Here is a 16,536-nt window from a genome sequence, read left to right on the forward strand (position 1 = left end):
TTGTTAGGCAGGCATGAAGCACAAACTTGCTTGACGTGTACTTGGTATCATTTGAAAGGGTTCTTTTGACTCTTCTTTCTTGTCAATAACTACAGTGCTATTTAGTACAATTATTCTAAAAATGTGGAAAGGACAGACATGAACAACAGCTACAAACTTTAACATTTGAGCATTAACATTCAACATTAAGCATTTACATCCAAACTGACACATATCAAAACTTGTAAAGTTCACTCTGGGGAGTTGCTGCCTTCAAGCATTTTTTGTTCCCAAATACTTGCATGGTTCTGGTTGCTGGAAACTCCTCTAAACTTCTTCTCCCCATTCTAATAAGCATCTGAAAACTCTGCTGTCATTTGATAATGAATTCTCTTGCTTTTTTTTTTTTAAACCCTTCGTCCTTTCAAAGAGGAAAAGGGGCACCTGAAAACATGAATAGTGTACATCTATTTAGTGCAGCAACTTTAAGATCTTTAAGCTCTGTGGACTTCAACTCCCAGAATTCCACAGCCAGCCATGCTGGTTGGGAAATTCTGGGAATTGAAGTCCACAAATCTTAAAATTACCAAGGTTGGATACCTCTTGTTTAATGACAATGACTGTTGCCCTTATTCCACTTTGTTGATTTCTCCATCACTCACTATTTTACAGTGTGTCATTTTTGAGACCGGCTGATTTGAACTGGGAAATCAGATTATAACCCAAATTTACCAGTATATCACATTGTATTGTGGGACTTGGTCAGCAAATTCCCTCGGGCAAACATGCTTGTGCTTATGACATTTAATATGAATTTGCAAAGAAAGCTACAAAATATAGGTAGTCCTCAAGGTACGACAGGCTATTTATTTGTCTGTTTGTAAACTTTATCCCCATCTTAGCTTTGGGTGGCTTCCAAACTTTTTTAAAAATAAAAACTACACAAAAGCTAAAAGACATAAGTAAAATACAGTAGGGATCCAATTGCTGAGTCCAATTAAAAGAACATACATTTTCAAAGTTACCACACACACACCCCGCGCCTCCAAAAGACTATACATGACCCCATGTCAAAGTTACGAGGGTCGCAGCAGCCCTTTGCTTCGGTGCTGCCAAGCAATGGAATTATAGTAATAGCAGCCCTGCAATAATTCATCTTGAATTATCCACCACAGGGGCCCTGCAGCACCCTTCCATCTCCCTGTCCTCCCATCCCACCCCGCAGTGCTTGGGCTTACATGCCCCACACTAATCTTCTGAACCTCTCCAGAGCTCCTGTTGTGAAAGGAAGACACAACCGACCGCGTGGCAGTGATCCAAATTGTGGCCGGGGTCAAAATGGCAGCCACCCGACAAACTGCTTCCTTTTACCGCAGACCTTCTTACGGCGGCAAAACAAAGCAGTTCGTCTTTGGGCCATGCAGTGGTGCCCCAAATATGGCTGCCATTTTGTCTTCACCCATTTGTGGGTGGAGACAAAATGGCAGCTGCCAGACAAATCGCTTCATTTCGTCGCCTTACAGAGAGGACGCCGCAGAAGCATCTGAATGCGACAGAAAGCTTCTCTGGCACTGCGTAGACCTAGTTAAAGGGGCAAAAAGCAGCAGCTTGTTCCCCGGGCCCTGCCGGGGCGACCCAAATGCAGCTGCCACTTTGGAGGGAGTAGGAAATGACAACAGCTTTCGCAACCAGGTGGCCATGCAAAGGCAGCCATTTCAGTCCTCTGGAAGGCCTCGTAGTTCTTCAAAAGGTAAGTGAGGAGAAAGGTATTTGGCCTGGGGGTTTTTTGGGGGGAGGAGGGGATCAGGCCTATGGCCTGGGAGGACTCAGTGGGAATGGGAAAAGGCATGGGAAGTGGAGCATGGAGCGTCTTAGGGGCAAGGGAGGCCTTGGGAGGGCCAAGGTGGGCCTGGGCCTGTGCTAGGCCTCCAAAGGCTTCCCCCATCCAGGAGGCACCCCACTCCACTTAAAGACCCACATATTCATTTAATAATTCATTGGGGAGAGCAAGGAAAGGAAAGGATAATTAGATGAGACATTTCACCTAACGCCTGCTAAGACATGCAACTGTAATGGACAGGCTCCATTATTGTCATATTTTTGAGGACTACCTATAGTATTTCAACACTCTCTATAGACATATAATTGGCTCCTATTTTATTACTTCAAAAAACCTCACCTTACAGTTGTAAAATTTCCATGATACAAAGACTGTAGCTTTACATTAGTTAGGGCCTATTATTAATTAAATTCTATTTGCCAGATGGAGCATCTCTGGGGTTAATGTTTGACCGTGGGGGTTAGAAGTGTGTAAAACATTTCTAATTCAAAATATTCTAAGCTAAAAAAAAATAATCAGGATGTTTCATGCTTGAAATGGGATCATTTCCAGCTCTGAACCTTTTTGGTAAGATCATAATAATCTATTTCTATCTCTAAACATTTCACATTCAAAATGTTTTCCATTGCCTTTTGGAATGAGCATTTGCTATGAGGAAGTTATTTCAAAACTCTCTCAAGCTCACCCTTGTTTTGAAAGCAAATGTGGGATTCTGGAAGAAATATGTGAATTTTAATCATGCATAGGCAAATAGAAGGCAAATCCATACCCGATCATTAAAATTATATTATCTATTTGCACCTAGGGACACGACCAAGACAAAGTAAGGGAACTAGTTTAAAAAAATAAGAGATCCTGATTTCCTGCAGGATTCCAAGAAATAAACATGCTTTGTATGCAAACAAAATGATTGCCATTTTTCTCTATACATAAAAATGTTATTAAGCTTATTCACCACTGGGACCAAGAAAACAACCTCTTAATGCTGTACAATCAGTAAGATATTTCAACACCTTTTACCAAAAGATAGAATGATATGCCTAACCATACATAGCTTTGTTTCATTAATAAGAAAACCATATCACTATAATATGATGGTCTACCCATTAATCAGTTATAAAACAACTTGGTAATGGAAGAAAAAAAATATTTGAAAAAGAAAAATGGAAAACAAGTTAAGCATCTTTACTATAGCATTATTATACCTAAGCAGAAACATGAAAATTTTTCAGAAATGTACAACAGCAGCAAAAAGAAGGAATGTTTATTCAGTACATCTTACATCAGCATCTTTCATGTTTGGTTTCTGGAATGTACTACAACTAAGCTATTTAAGTACTAGAGACTCATAAGAATTCATTCAATTTTCATCCACTGTATGTTTTATTCTGCATTGTTTGTTTCCTTCACTTAAGCAATTCATTGACTAAAAACTAACGAGAATCTATTCATTGAATAACACAAATATAACTTGCAGAGCTCTGTACGTGTAAATGAACCTCAGTTACCCATTCTGGAAGCCTGATCAGAACTCAGTTCCCCAGACAAAACGTTGTGTGAAGTCATACCAGATGCAGTTAGAATCTTTAGCTCTGGGTACAAAACTGGAGTGTTGAACAAGACATTTATGCATTTACTTATTTTCCTTCTCAAATTAGGGCAACATTCCTCCACCTGGTGCCTATCAATGCTAGCTGTGAATTCTTGGAATTGTATCCCTAATACTTCTGGTGACACCAGGTTGGGGAAATTAATGTTTCTAGATAGCTACTGAACACCAGTAGAACCCAAATATTTATCTTTTCCATGTTCTACTTCATTTAGCAATAATTTTCAATCGCTGCCAAATTTGAAAGGATTGTCATCTCTCCACTGCCAACCCTGAAAAAAAGAATGGGATTAAGCCCAAACTCATATCCTTGACAGCCAAATTCAGTTTGTTTTTCACAGAAGCAGCATTGTACTTAAATATACATAAACACCTAAAACGGAGGTGTCCAACCTTGGCAATTTCAAAACTTGTGGACTTCAACTCCCAGAATTCCCCAGCCAGAGCTGGCTGGGAATTATGAGAGTTGAAGTCCACAACTCGTAAAGTAGACAAGATTGAACACCCCTGACAAAAAACCAAGATGCTCATGCATTTACTGAAACTGAGGCACAATGCACTCATTGAAATACACAAGCAGACACACACTATTGCTGTTCAAATGTTGCTCCTGCTTGAAAAATGAGGGAGAGATACATATTTCATTAAGGATTCTACTTTAACTAGACAGAAAAGGAAATGCAATGGCAACTAAGTGGTAACGAAGCCAGCACAAAACACAAACCAAAGAAGGCAAATTGGTCAGCATTTCATTCACGTTTGTTGGAACTGGAAGCCCACTCAAATCGAGCAAATTAAAAACGAGTAGCAATTTTAAAAAGTTTATACCAACACTATGAAGAGGGCATAAGATATACTTAGGAAGGGTTATAATGTGACAAAAAGCATTTGCCCTACTACATGAAGTAAAGATATCAAAAACTATTCCAAACAGATTTGTTTCTTTACAATTCATTTTATCCACGAAACGGAATACACTGTGCTTGTTTCTGCTTCTAAGTTCATTGCATTTGTCAATCTCATCATCAAACCACCCAGCAGGAATACCTTCATCTCTTCATTTACATATTGCTAGCAACTAGTACAGATGGAGAATTATCTCTATTTTAGGTCTTTCCTGAAGTTTGCTGATTCCACAGTCCAATGAAAAAAAAGATTGCAAGAGGTTGGAAAATAATTAAAGCTGTTGTTATTCGACAGAGGACGTAATAGAACAGAAACTGAATTTGCTGTGGAAGAGTGATGATTTTTTTGCCAGAAAACAAAGCCTACGAGAAGTTGATAAGTAGTCGCCTCTTCACGGGATTTCTTTCCAAAGAAACAATAGGTCTCTTGGTCACTTCTTTAATGGCAAAAGGAAATTGCATCATTGAGGGTTTGCTGCAACACATACAACAAAAGGATGCATCTACTGAGGTTCCATTGACACAGACCACTTGCCACACACACACACAAGAAACGGAAGAAATATCCTCCAGTTTACTCAGTCAAGGATACAGTAGAGACTCATGGCTCAGTACATATTAGACTGGCGATTTTAATAGCATTCATCACAACTAGGTGGCTGGAGCTACTCGTTCTGGAATAAACAAAGGTGTTTCTTCTAATCAGTTGAGAACTTAAAACTTCTCTGTTCCGCATTTTCACATAGCTTTGAGTCCATGTGGGTCGCATGGAGCTTTCTGAGAACTGTGGTTACCCACAAGGTCTTGCGTAGCTTACGTTAAAGTTTTACCAGCTGGCTCGGACAGCTTCAATGTCACTAACCAAGTTTTGAGCCAAGCATATGCCAAATATCTGGAAGAAAAGAAATGTACACATTAAGCTGGAACTGACTTTCAAATGCAGTTTGAAATTTGAATTAGCCAGCATTACCCACAAAATTTAACACAATAGCTACCATTTACACATTAAAGTTGAAATGTTTTTTCCTTGTTAAGCATGTTTCACTCAGGTTTTCTGGGACACATGACACACTTGGCCACAAATTAGCAGTAGTGACTGGGTGTACATAACACACTGGCCTCAAATATTGTATGGTTGGCCAGTTTGCAGTTGAGTATACTATACAAATACAATCACATTTACTGTGAAATATTAAGTATTCCAGCATGTAATAATTGGAGGGAGGAAAACAGTCTTTAATATGTGAGAGGAAAGTACACTATATCAGAATTGTCCAGGGAACAGCAGCTCTGAAAATGCAGATGTAGGTGATATTTTTAAGTTTTTAAAATTAAGTTTTATAGTTACCGTATTTTTCGGAATAAAAAAAAAAGAGGCTGAAAATCTGGGTGCGTCTTATACACTGAATACAGCATTTTTTGCCTCCCGAAACCCCGCCCCCCAGCCCCTAAGAGCACTCTATAAGCCTCCTAAAAGCTATCCATGCCCTTTTTTTGACAAACAACAGGCCCATTTTTGCGAAAAACAGACCGTTTTTTGCTCACTTTTGGGGGGGGCAGGAGCACTCTGCAAGCCTATTCATGCCTTTTTTAAAATAAATGGGCCCGTTTTCGTGAAAAACGGGCCATTTTTGAGAGGTCTGCTAAGTGCAAAAACTTTTTTTTTTAATTTGCCTCCTTGGTGCGTCTTATACTTCGGTGCGTCTTATACTCCGAAAAATACAGTAAGTTTTAAGAAAAGAGATTAACTTTCAACAGCACAGGGTTTAAATAACATTCCAAATACCTGGAGCAAAATATTTTCCTACTGCTATGAATAAGAATAGGATACCAAGTCGAGACTACTTACTTAAGTTAAAAGGGCACCTAATTTGGTCTTTCAGCTTGCTTTGGAAGTCTACTAGAGAAACAGGCCCACTATGTTTGGGCGATCAAAAAGCAAGCAGCATCAATTCCATCATAATTTCCAGCAAAATATTTATAATTTATTCTGCATTATCCAAGTTCACTACAAGACTAAAATCAATGAGACCCAAATGCACTTTCTTTTTTTCAAAAATTAATAAATCAATTATTCTATACACAGAGATTCAATTTTCATTTCACTCTATGGAGTCTTTCTCGAGGATGGATTATACTCTGCAGTTTTTCAAAAGAACTGGTCACCTGTAATAATGCAATTCCAATGAATATGCCGGCCACTATGGTTAAGTTATCCTGCAGCCATTTTTCAAACTGTGGGACGCAACCTTTTGTGTAAATAACAAGCTGTTGATCAACTTCCTGCAAGAACAATAATAAAAAACATTGAACATTTTTCTAGCACTTCTTTCCCATTTCCTCTCCAAAAAGAAGTTTTGAAAACTTACTGGTTTTTGTCGAGCATCATAACCACACTGAGTATTAATGACATCTTCCTAAAAATAAAAATACAGAAACAATTTCCAATAAATGTCTCCTTTTACTCAACAAAAGGTCTATCTCATGACCTTGCCTAGTTACTTGTAATTGAAACTAGAAAATCTGTCGCTTAGCATCACCATTGTAAAGCATGATGTCATACAGCCATGCCAACTTATGATGGCAGTTGCAACAATCCCAGTTACCATCGGTACATGAATCCCACACAATCTCAGAAGTTCAAAAATATAGATAAAAATATGTTTCTTGCTATATTTGGCAATATGTTTCTTTTATGAGCTTCAATATGAAAACTAGGCATTCAAAATTAACTTTTTAAACAGATCTCATAATAAAAATCACATATATTCTTTTCCATTCCAGAAGGATGGCCCATGTTTGTCTGCCACAGCACTGCAAAACAACCTTTGTGATACCTTAAAAGCAAATATATTTATGATGGCACTAGCCCAGTATAAGAACAATCCCATTGTGATTTATGATCCTTTCAGGATGGAAGAGTAGCCTTGCCGGGCTTCTGTTCTGACTTACAGCAGGATCTTTAGTGCAGCAAGAGAAAGGTACTCCACAACGTTCTCGACTAGCATTGGAGTCTGTGCAATTGAAGTAAATGTTGAGGTTCCAGTCATCAGCCCCAAAGGCCCCACAGCACTGCCACTAGGAGGGGGGAAAAACAGAGGCATCACAGTTCTGGGCCAGGCACGGCTATTCTTCTAAGCTACCATTCCAAATCACTCTCTGAATTTATTTTGTACTGGAGATGCATGCAAAAGTTTTCAACTCTTTACTGTAGTCCTATTTTCCCTATAACAGGGGTGTCAAACTCACAATGTCACAACTGTGTCACGTGACATATCACAACTTTTCCCCCTTCGCTAAACTGGGCGTGGCCAGCATGTGATGCATACAGTCCGTGGGGCGTGAGTTTGACAGCCCTGCCCTGTAACTAGGAATGGTAAAAGCCCCCAAGGCACTGCATCTCCTTCAATGCTCCAAACAGATAGGATTCCCCATCCCACTTTGTCAGTGCTTTTCCTTAACCAAATATTGTGGAAAATATAGAAAATCTACCACCCTTTGTGGCGAAACATCACACATCAATAATGTGCAATAGAGCGAGAATAACTAAAATGTGGAGTCAGTTATTTAATGCAACTTGTTTGTGGTACTGATTTTTGCAGGCCCTAGGCTTGAAGTAAGACTTCAGACAGGATCACCTCAAATCACCTTTGCTGTGTATATTAAAAAAGCTTGTTCAAACTTTTCTGGAAATCTGTTCATACTCCCGCACCATTCAATGGCACATCTTGTTCAAGCTTCTTCAGGGAGAAGAAGATTAACTCAGACACAGATAGTTCATAGATAGTTTCAAATACTTTTCTTAACAACAAATACAGTCATTGCCTTCTTCTAGGCATAGCCTGTATTCTAATTTACAACTCTGTATTTACTGAGAATACTTCTTACAATTACTATACTGGCCTGACTTTCTTTGCCTTTCTGAAATCAGCCAAGGTTAATGTTGCCACCGGCTGCAGATGTACAGCAAGAGTAAGTCTCAAAGTGGGAAATTTTCTGGTAGATCTGTGGTTCACCGTTTATATATTTAATTTATTATTATTATTTATTTATCAAACTCATATGCCACTCCTCTCAGTATTCAAATGACTACGGGCAGAATTACAAATGGCCCACCAGAAGTTGTAGAATTACAATTCCTAGTAATTCCTATCTAAATGAATAAAAATGATGGATGCTAGGGATTGTAGGATTCCACCACATCTAGTGGGCCATGTAGGTTCCACAGTCAAATCTTAAAGAAAGAAGGAGCTCTTACATATTCTTGGGTAAAGTCTATGAGGTTTTGCAAATCAATGTCATCTCTGTATGCTCTGATATTGTTGTTGATAAAGAAATACAGCTGGTCTTTGATCCAGTCTTTGAAAACAAATGCCAGAACTCCCGCTGTGAGTTCCAGGAAGAAGATTATTCCAAGGAAGACTGAGAACTGCAAAGAAGTAAAATAATTTATTGGCTTCAAGAAAACCTTCAGAACTAATGCAATACCAAAGAATCACATGGATAAAAACTGATAATATTACAGCTATTTTTACTCATTTTACAGCTCATTATTCTCCGTAAGGCTGGCAGAAACAACAATCTATACACATACTTTAAGCACAACACTTTCAGGTGTGCTTAAAGTATACGTGAGTAGAGTTTGTTGTTTTTGCCAGCCTCATTGAGAAACAATTACAGCAAAAACCATATCAGAGGAATAATGAATTACACATGTATTATAGCATGAAGACTACCTTTTCAAACAGTTCCATATTTAATTCCGTTTAGAATTAGTTTCCAAATTTTCAAACAACCAATGAGACTGTTTTACAGCAATATATTCATCTAAAACATGAGTGGCCAATTGCAGCCTTTGGTGTTGCAGGGAACCAGACATGCTTTTCACATGATAATATGATTAGCAGGAAAATGGACTGCTAATGTCCCACGGCCAATTAATGGCAGAAAACTAACTAATCCAGCGAATTGTTTGACCAACTGGTTGATATGGGCCAGACTGAGACCTTTCTGCTGCCGATAAGTTATTATTACTTGTTAAGTTATCTATCAAATTTCTACTCCCTGTAATTGTCAAAGGAGGTCACCAATGACTAAAATAAACATTTACATCTCAGAATTGATGCTGAAACATTCCAAGACTCAAGATTGTAAACACAAAAAGCATGAACAGAACATGTATAAATTAATTGGAACTATAGGCAAAGGTTCAATCTTCTCAGTGCCTCAGTGTGTCATAATATTTATTTATTTATTCATAGCTGTTTCTATGTCATTTCTTATAACAATAGATTACTTAAAATGAAGGTTAAATAGTAAGATTTAAAGAAAGAATTACCAGTGGTTCCATTTAAAGAAGAATTTATCAGAAATTCCACTCAGCATTAAGCTGGTGAGGTGAGATCATCCCATTATTTTACTTATGTTTAAACTTCCCATTCAAATTGAACACCTGAGCTGGACTTTAAGGTACTTTTTAAAAAAGCAAGCGTCTCCAAAAAAAAAGCTTGAAGTAAATTTTTAAACGAACTAAAACGATGCACATTTGTAGAGGGGGGTAAAGGCTTATTCTCTAAGGAAGAATTTGGTAGAATTACTTACAAACTTGAGAAGGAAAGTATTCTCCCGCAGAGCACCGATACATCCTGCAAAGCCCAATATGAACATCACTCCTCCAACCACAAGGAAGAGCCAAACTGGATCAAAGCCACCCAGGTCAGTAATGGAAGAGATGTTGGACAGCACTCCCTTTGGCAATGAATGTAAAAGGAAGAAGAGGTGAGAGAGTGGGAAAACAAGGAACACAAATATATCACAGATGTATCCGGGTTTTTACTGTCACTCCCCCTTCCCTTTCAAGGAAAGAATGAAGGAGCCACTCTAGCATTTGCCATTTCTGTCCAGGAGAGATTAATAACATTCTGTACAAACATTCTGATTATTTCCTGTAAATTCTTTCTGGGTTGACATATATTAGTTGACCAATGCAATCAGGCCCACAGCCATATCCTTTGTGAAAAAGTCATGACATGTCATTTAGCACAAATGACATTCTGCCCAAAATGGTTTATTGAAAGGTTAGAAAAGCAATAATGGAAGAGAGACACTAAGAACGGTGTAGCAAAGCTAATTTTTTAGATGCTCAGTCTGCCCTTTTATCTGCTAATTACATCCAAGTATGTCCATACACATTACTAAATCTCAATAAAATATTAATCTTCTAAAAAACTGAAAAATGAAATAGCTTACCCTTTCAAAACAGACTTCCGTAACCTGAAAGAAGGAATATTTTCTCTCTCTCATTATTACACTACACACAGCAGAAGAGAACCAGGTAGGCAATATCTGATAAACAGCCTCATCTGTAGTACTGTATTAATATTAACCCTGTAATATTGGGCCTCAGTAAGACAGGAGATATTACCGATTTACATCTTGTGATCTAAACTAATGCAGAAAAACATACAAGTAATATTTAATGACTACCTTTATTTATTATCCTGGCATTCTAGGAATAAAAGTTGATATTTGAGGCTGAAAGTTGGACTGGCAATTTCCCCATCACACAGTGAACCACATACTCTAATATGTTCAGGAATATTAAACTACATTCCAAACAAGAGCACTGGTAGCACAGTGGTTAGGATGCAGTGCTGCAGGCTAGTTCTGCTGACTGCCGGCTGCCAGCAGTTCACCAGTTCGATTCTCACCGACTCAAGGTTGTCTCAGCCTTCCATTCTTCTGAAATCGATAAAATGAGGACCCAGATTGTTGGGGAAAATATGCTGACTCTGTAAACCACTTACAGAGGACTGTGAAGTGGTAGGTGAGTCTAAGTGCTATTGCTACTGCTATTTGGATATCTATCTATGAAAATCTTTGGATCTACTGCACCTAAATAATTATACAATCACATGTTTTTGGAAAAAAGCTTCTGGACCAGATGATAAAATATGGCTGGTTGATAAAATGTGTTAATTCTCAGTCTGCAGACTAGACCATCTGAATCTGTGTTTGATTTATTGTACAATATCTGAGTTGTAATTTTCATGTAGCTAAATAATTATTGCTGTATTTTATTTTTTCTATTTTAGTCTATACTGTGTTTTTATTTGTATTCATCTATTTTTCCCCTTTTTTAGCTGTATTAATACTATATAATGTTCTAGCGCCGAATCGCTTTTCAAAAGCCATTCAAATTGGCTGCCATTACTACAATTGCTGGCAGCAAATACGCTAGATAAAAAATGTATTTTATCAGTGCTGAATTTCTGCATTTAATTTCTAACAAGTGAACGAGACAAAAAATAACCTTTTTCTGCCTCATTAATGATTTTATGTAGTTCTTTGATTATCCTGCAGTCACCACGTAACAAATTCTTAAGACAGCATTTCTCTCCCAAAAGAAAGAAGTGCTTTGCTTAAATGTACAGCTACATGAGATAGACCTGAGCTCAACCAAATCCATTCAAGTGACTTATTGCACTAACTCAGTCTTCCCCAACTGGTTTCTTCCAGTTTTGTTCATGGGTGATCTCCTCTAATCCTCAAACAAGAGGACCAAAATCCATGTTGGCTAAGGATTACAGAAGGAAGGCCATCCACAGCAGTCTTTTTAAACCTTAACAACTTAGGTATGGACTTAGTCAGTGCTAAATATAGCTACAAAGAATTCTGGGATTTGGAGTCCACACCTCTGGATGTTGCCAGATTAAGAAACACTAATCTGCAAAGACATTAGTTGTTTAATCTATTTGGAGATTATCAATTAAATCAGGGATAGACAACACAATCCCAATGTTCTCAATTGCAACAGAGCATCCAACATCAGAAGGTCCACACATTGTCTCCCCCTAAATTAAACCAAGCAATCTTTTATACCTACTACAAGCTTTAACATATATAAACAATTAATTACATAATGAAAGATTTGTGAACTGAACTCTTCCAAATTGCAATAGAGGGATTTCAATGATACATATGATTCTAACAATTCCCTGAAATTCTTACTTTCTTAGGACAGAACTAGGCTCTTCCCATTCTTTAATATGTCTCTTTCAAACTTCATTTTCTCCTTTATATCTAAGACTGTCATCTCATTTACAGAAAAAAGCCAACCAGGTTTTAATTATCTAAGTCTGAAAACTGCCAAAATAAGTGTAAAGATAAATGCATGTCATTTTTTAACAATGGAAAAACAAGTCATAACAACCATCATTTTGAAGACACTCCTTGTTTTCTAAAACAGGGCAGAATCACTCCAAGACACTGTCTATTTTAACCAGTTCTTTCATCTAAATTAACACCTTAAAAGTATATTGCACAACGTATTTCTGGAAGCAATTCAAGGTGCAGTTTTGATTTAAAAAGCATGCTATCAACAGGATGGGCTCCTCCAACATGAGTCAACCTGTCCAAGGCAATTGTCTTGGGCTAAGCCGCAGGTGATCCCGCCATTTTTCTGACATGATGACAGCTGAAGCCAGAAAACGATATATTTTCCTGTGATTTACTTATTTTGTGGAACAGCCAATTGTGCTTTTCCAGAACCGAATCCTTGGCATCTTTCATTTTGTACAGCATATTTATAATGTTATTTATTTTTATTACTGATTTGCTTAGAATACACTATTGTTTTATGTAATATATTTGTTAAATTTATTTATTTTTGTTAGATGTATATCCTACCTTTCCTACAGGAGTTGAAACCACTGTACATAATGGTTTCCCCTGCCATTTTATTCCTCAAAAATTATTCTGTGGATGGAAAGAATGACTGGACCAAAGTCACTTAATTCTATTATGTCTGTTTTTCATTGCTGTAAACCACCAGGAGTCTAAAAGGATTTACAGTAATAAAGAAATCTAATTTAAAAATAAAATGAGGATACAATTTGAGTAAGCCCGAGAGTCTATTAAAAGTGGAACTCTACATGCTTCTTCTAACATTTTGGGAGCTCTTTTCCTACTGCCAGGATATGTCAACTGGTTGCTTAGCAACCATTTGAAGTTACAATGGACCTTCCCACTACAAAGATACTTAAAACCAGAATTCAAAGTTCTGGTGGCCATCACCACTCTCCATCATGTGTCCACATTTTGAGTGCTAGGCAATTTGCTTGCATTTACGGTCACTTGCAACCATGGTTTGATGATTGCAATTTATAACATTTTTGCCAGAAACTAGTGTTTCCTTCTGGTTTCTGGCAAAAAAAAATATCATAAAATTAGGTGGGGTCATATGAAGACCCACTTAATGACCATCATGACCAACAACTCACTGCAATAAATTGAGGACTACTTGCAAACTTTGTGACATGTAGAATGTGTTTAACAAGGTACCTTTTAAAAAAGGAAATCTTTTTTTCAAATATCGAGAGATATTTGTTTAAATTTATTTGGCTGTACAAATTGCTGTTATTAACTTACTTTTTCATTCCATGCCCAAAGTCCAATTCCAAGAAATGCTATGCCCAGGAACTGCAAGAAAAAATGAGGAAGAGAGAGAGAGAAAAAGCAAGAAGTAAGATTAGTAAGCATTTCAAGAGATTTCCCTGAGTACATCCCCCTATGTTCATTTTATAATAAATCCAAACTACATATGTAAAACTTGAATCAACTGAAATAGATTCTAATAGGCTCCCTAAAAGATTAAAAGTGCTTCATAAACAGTTGGACCTTTACTCTTAATTACTGTAGTAAGTTCTGATCTCTCAATGCTCATAACTGGAAGGTGGGGACAATTTTTAAAAAGCAATATTCTGTTTTGAGTGTACAAGAAACATCTTACTACGAATTAAGTTCATTTCACTGTGTTTGGACATTTGTGAAAGTGATCAAGGCAACCCCAAGGAAGATACAAGGCAGCTCCCCTTCCCCCCAAAATGCACCTAGATTTAAGACCAAGATTAATACCAGATTAACAATCAAACAGTAAACAATACTCTAATTGAGGAACTACCAACACAAACAAATAAGATAACAGAAAACAACCACCTATTCAAGGAACCATCTTGCTAGGGCAAACCATTGGTATACAAACAGAGAGCAAATTCCTTTCTAGCACTGATGGTTACCTAGTTGGCTAATGAAAAATCTGCAAGAAAATACCCAAGTTCAGAGAATACTAAAGACTCCACAGTTCAAATATACTAAGCCACAAATTATTCTCTTCCAATAATAATTGTAGCTATAGCAGTAAAGTACTCTTGTCCATAAAGATTTTGTCACAAAAATTGCCCCAGGGCAGATCCAGATAGGCTGCTAACAATTTTTTTGCCTAAAATGTTAGGTTCCTCCACAGGGCTGCAAAAATCTGGACAACCACTAGATATTTGTGAATTCAACACACACACACAACTTTCTCTTACAGTTCTCCAAATTTTTGCAGTCACGATCTGGAATCTGTTACATGATGTCCCTTAGCAAACAGCATTATAAGACACCTACACTGAGTGCACTGTTTCCAGCAATAGCCAAAGACGCCTGAAAATAAATTTATACATATGCAAATTTGCTAGTGAGTAGCAGACATTTTTCAAACAACTCTAAGCAAGAGAAACCCACTTCCATTCTCCTGTTAGCCTGAACAGATTTATAAATGTATTGTCATTAGTGGACTAAGCAGAAGGACAGCTGATTTTTCACATTATACTCTATTCTTATCTATATTCCATTACCATTATAACATTCTACACACCTATAATTGCTCTCGCCAAAAAGCAAAATAGTACTGCTGAAGCAGTCTTATACAGCTGGTCCTTGACTTATTCCTTGACTTAGACCACAATTGAGCCTAGAATTTCCATTGCTAATCAAAACATTTGTTAAGGGAGTTTTGCCCCATTTTACGATCTTTCTTGATACATTTGTTAAATAATCCCTGCAGTTGTTAAGTTACTAATACGGTTATTAAAATGAACCTGGTATCCCCATTAAAACTTTGCTTGTCAGAAGGTCGCAAAAGGTGATCACATGATCTGAGACACTGCAATTGTCATAAATACAATTGCCAAGTGTCCGAATTTTGATCATGGGATCATGGGGATGCTGCAATGGTCATATGTTTCAAAAACAGTCAGGGTTACTTTTTTCAGTGCTGTTCTAACTTCAAATGGTCACTAAGCAAATAGCAGTAAGTCGAGGACAATCTGTGCTATGAAACATGTCTTTCCAGAGACGCTGACAGGTATGGCTCAGCAACATCTAAGACAGTGTTTTCCCAATGTGACCAACCTTCCAAATATGGGAACTGAAGTCATACAATTCTAGCAATGACCATGCTTTCTGGGAAGTGAAGTCCATGTATCTGGAGGGCACCTAATTGGGAAAGAGAGATCTTTAAAAAGTTACAGAGCTGATCCTCCATAATGGGATCAAAGTATTTTCAGGATTAATTTACCAAGAATGAGCATCAGTCAGATCAAGAAGTCAAGAACACCTACATGGAATTAGCAACCAAAGGAAAAATATACCTTGTTTCCCCGAAAATAACTTGAAATTGACTCCCAAAATAAGCTCTTGGCCTTATTTTCGGGGAGATCTTATTATTTTTGAGGTGCGGGAGGCGCCGAGCGTGGTCACCTCACAGCTGCTGCTATATTGCAATATTTTCAGGAAGGGCTTATTTTCAGGGAAACAGGGTACCTCTAATTTGATTTTGAGATTAGTTAAGGTATATATATTTCTCAGAAACTGTATAAAATCAGTCCTTTGTCTAATCTTAAGCTATAGTCCAGCTACTGGGAGAAAACAGCTAGCTTTCTAAATCTTATCCTTCAGATACCTTTTCTGATAATTTAATTGGTTTACCATGAGCCCGGTGTAATTTAAATGAATTATTTTTGTTTCATTTTATATAATGTTTGTAGTTTTTCAACATATGTTTTCTGTCATGTTGTCTTATCCTTTTTTAAAATCAATACCAATTATGTACATTTTATTCCCCAATACAGCATGCTTACAAGCAATTTATATAGGCTTTTTTCTGCTCAATGGCATTTTTAATGTGAGAATTCCACCGGAAAACTCAGGAACACAAAAACAGAGGTTTTTACTTGTTCCTCTTCATGCACTCCTATTAAAGTGTAAGCCAAATAACTATGTTCTCTTCTGAGCTAGGATAATCTCAGATACCGCAAACTGCACATCTACTTTTAACTAAGGTTAAAAAAAAAAATCAGTACAGTTTTAGAGCCTTCAAT

The 16,536-nt window shown here is 37.4% G+C and overlaps 1 protein-coding gene across 1 annotated transcript in view; it reads right to left on the reverse strand.

Annotated features, from left to right (window-relative positions):
* Positions 1-3,056: 3,056 nt before the first annotated feature.
* Positions 3,057-16,536, reverse strand: part of TSPAN5 (tetraspanin 5) — a 63,036-nt gene continuing 49,556 nt past the window's right edge. Inside the window, exons 2-8 of the mRNA XM_081960472.1 lie at positions 13,763-13,813; positions 9,935-10,081; positions 8,592-8,762; positions 7,286-7,411; positions 6,703-6,750; positions 6,500-6,616; positions 3,057-5,225 (exon numbers count right to left, since the gene is read on the reverse strand). Coding sequence (XP_081816598.1) covers positions 5,160-5,225; positions 6,500-6,616; positions 6,703-6,750; positions 7,286-7,411; positions 8,592-8,762; positions 9,935-10,081; positions 13,763-13,813 — 726 coding nt within the window. The 3' untranslated portion in view covers positions 3,057-5,159. The remainder of the gene's footprint in view (positions 5,226-6,499; positions 6,617-6,702; positions 6,751-7,285; positions 7,412-8,591; positions 8,763-9,934; positions 10,082-13,762; positions 13,814-16,536) is intronic.

The sequence above is a fragment of the Natrix helvetica genome (assembly GCF_964273705.1).
Source record: "Natrix helvetica genome assembly, chromosome: 7".
Classification (NCBI taxonomy): domain Eukaryota; kingdom Metazoa; phylum Chordata; class Lepidosauria; order Squamata; family Natricidae; genus Natrix; species Natrix helvetica.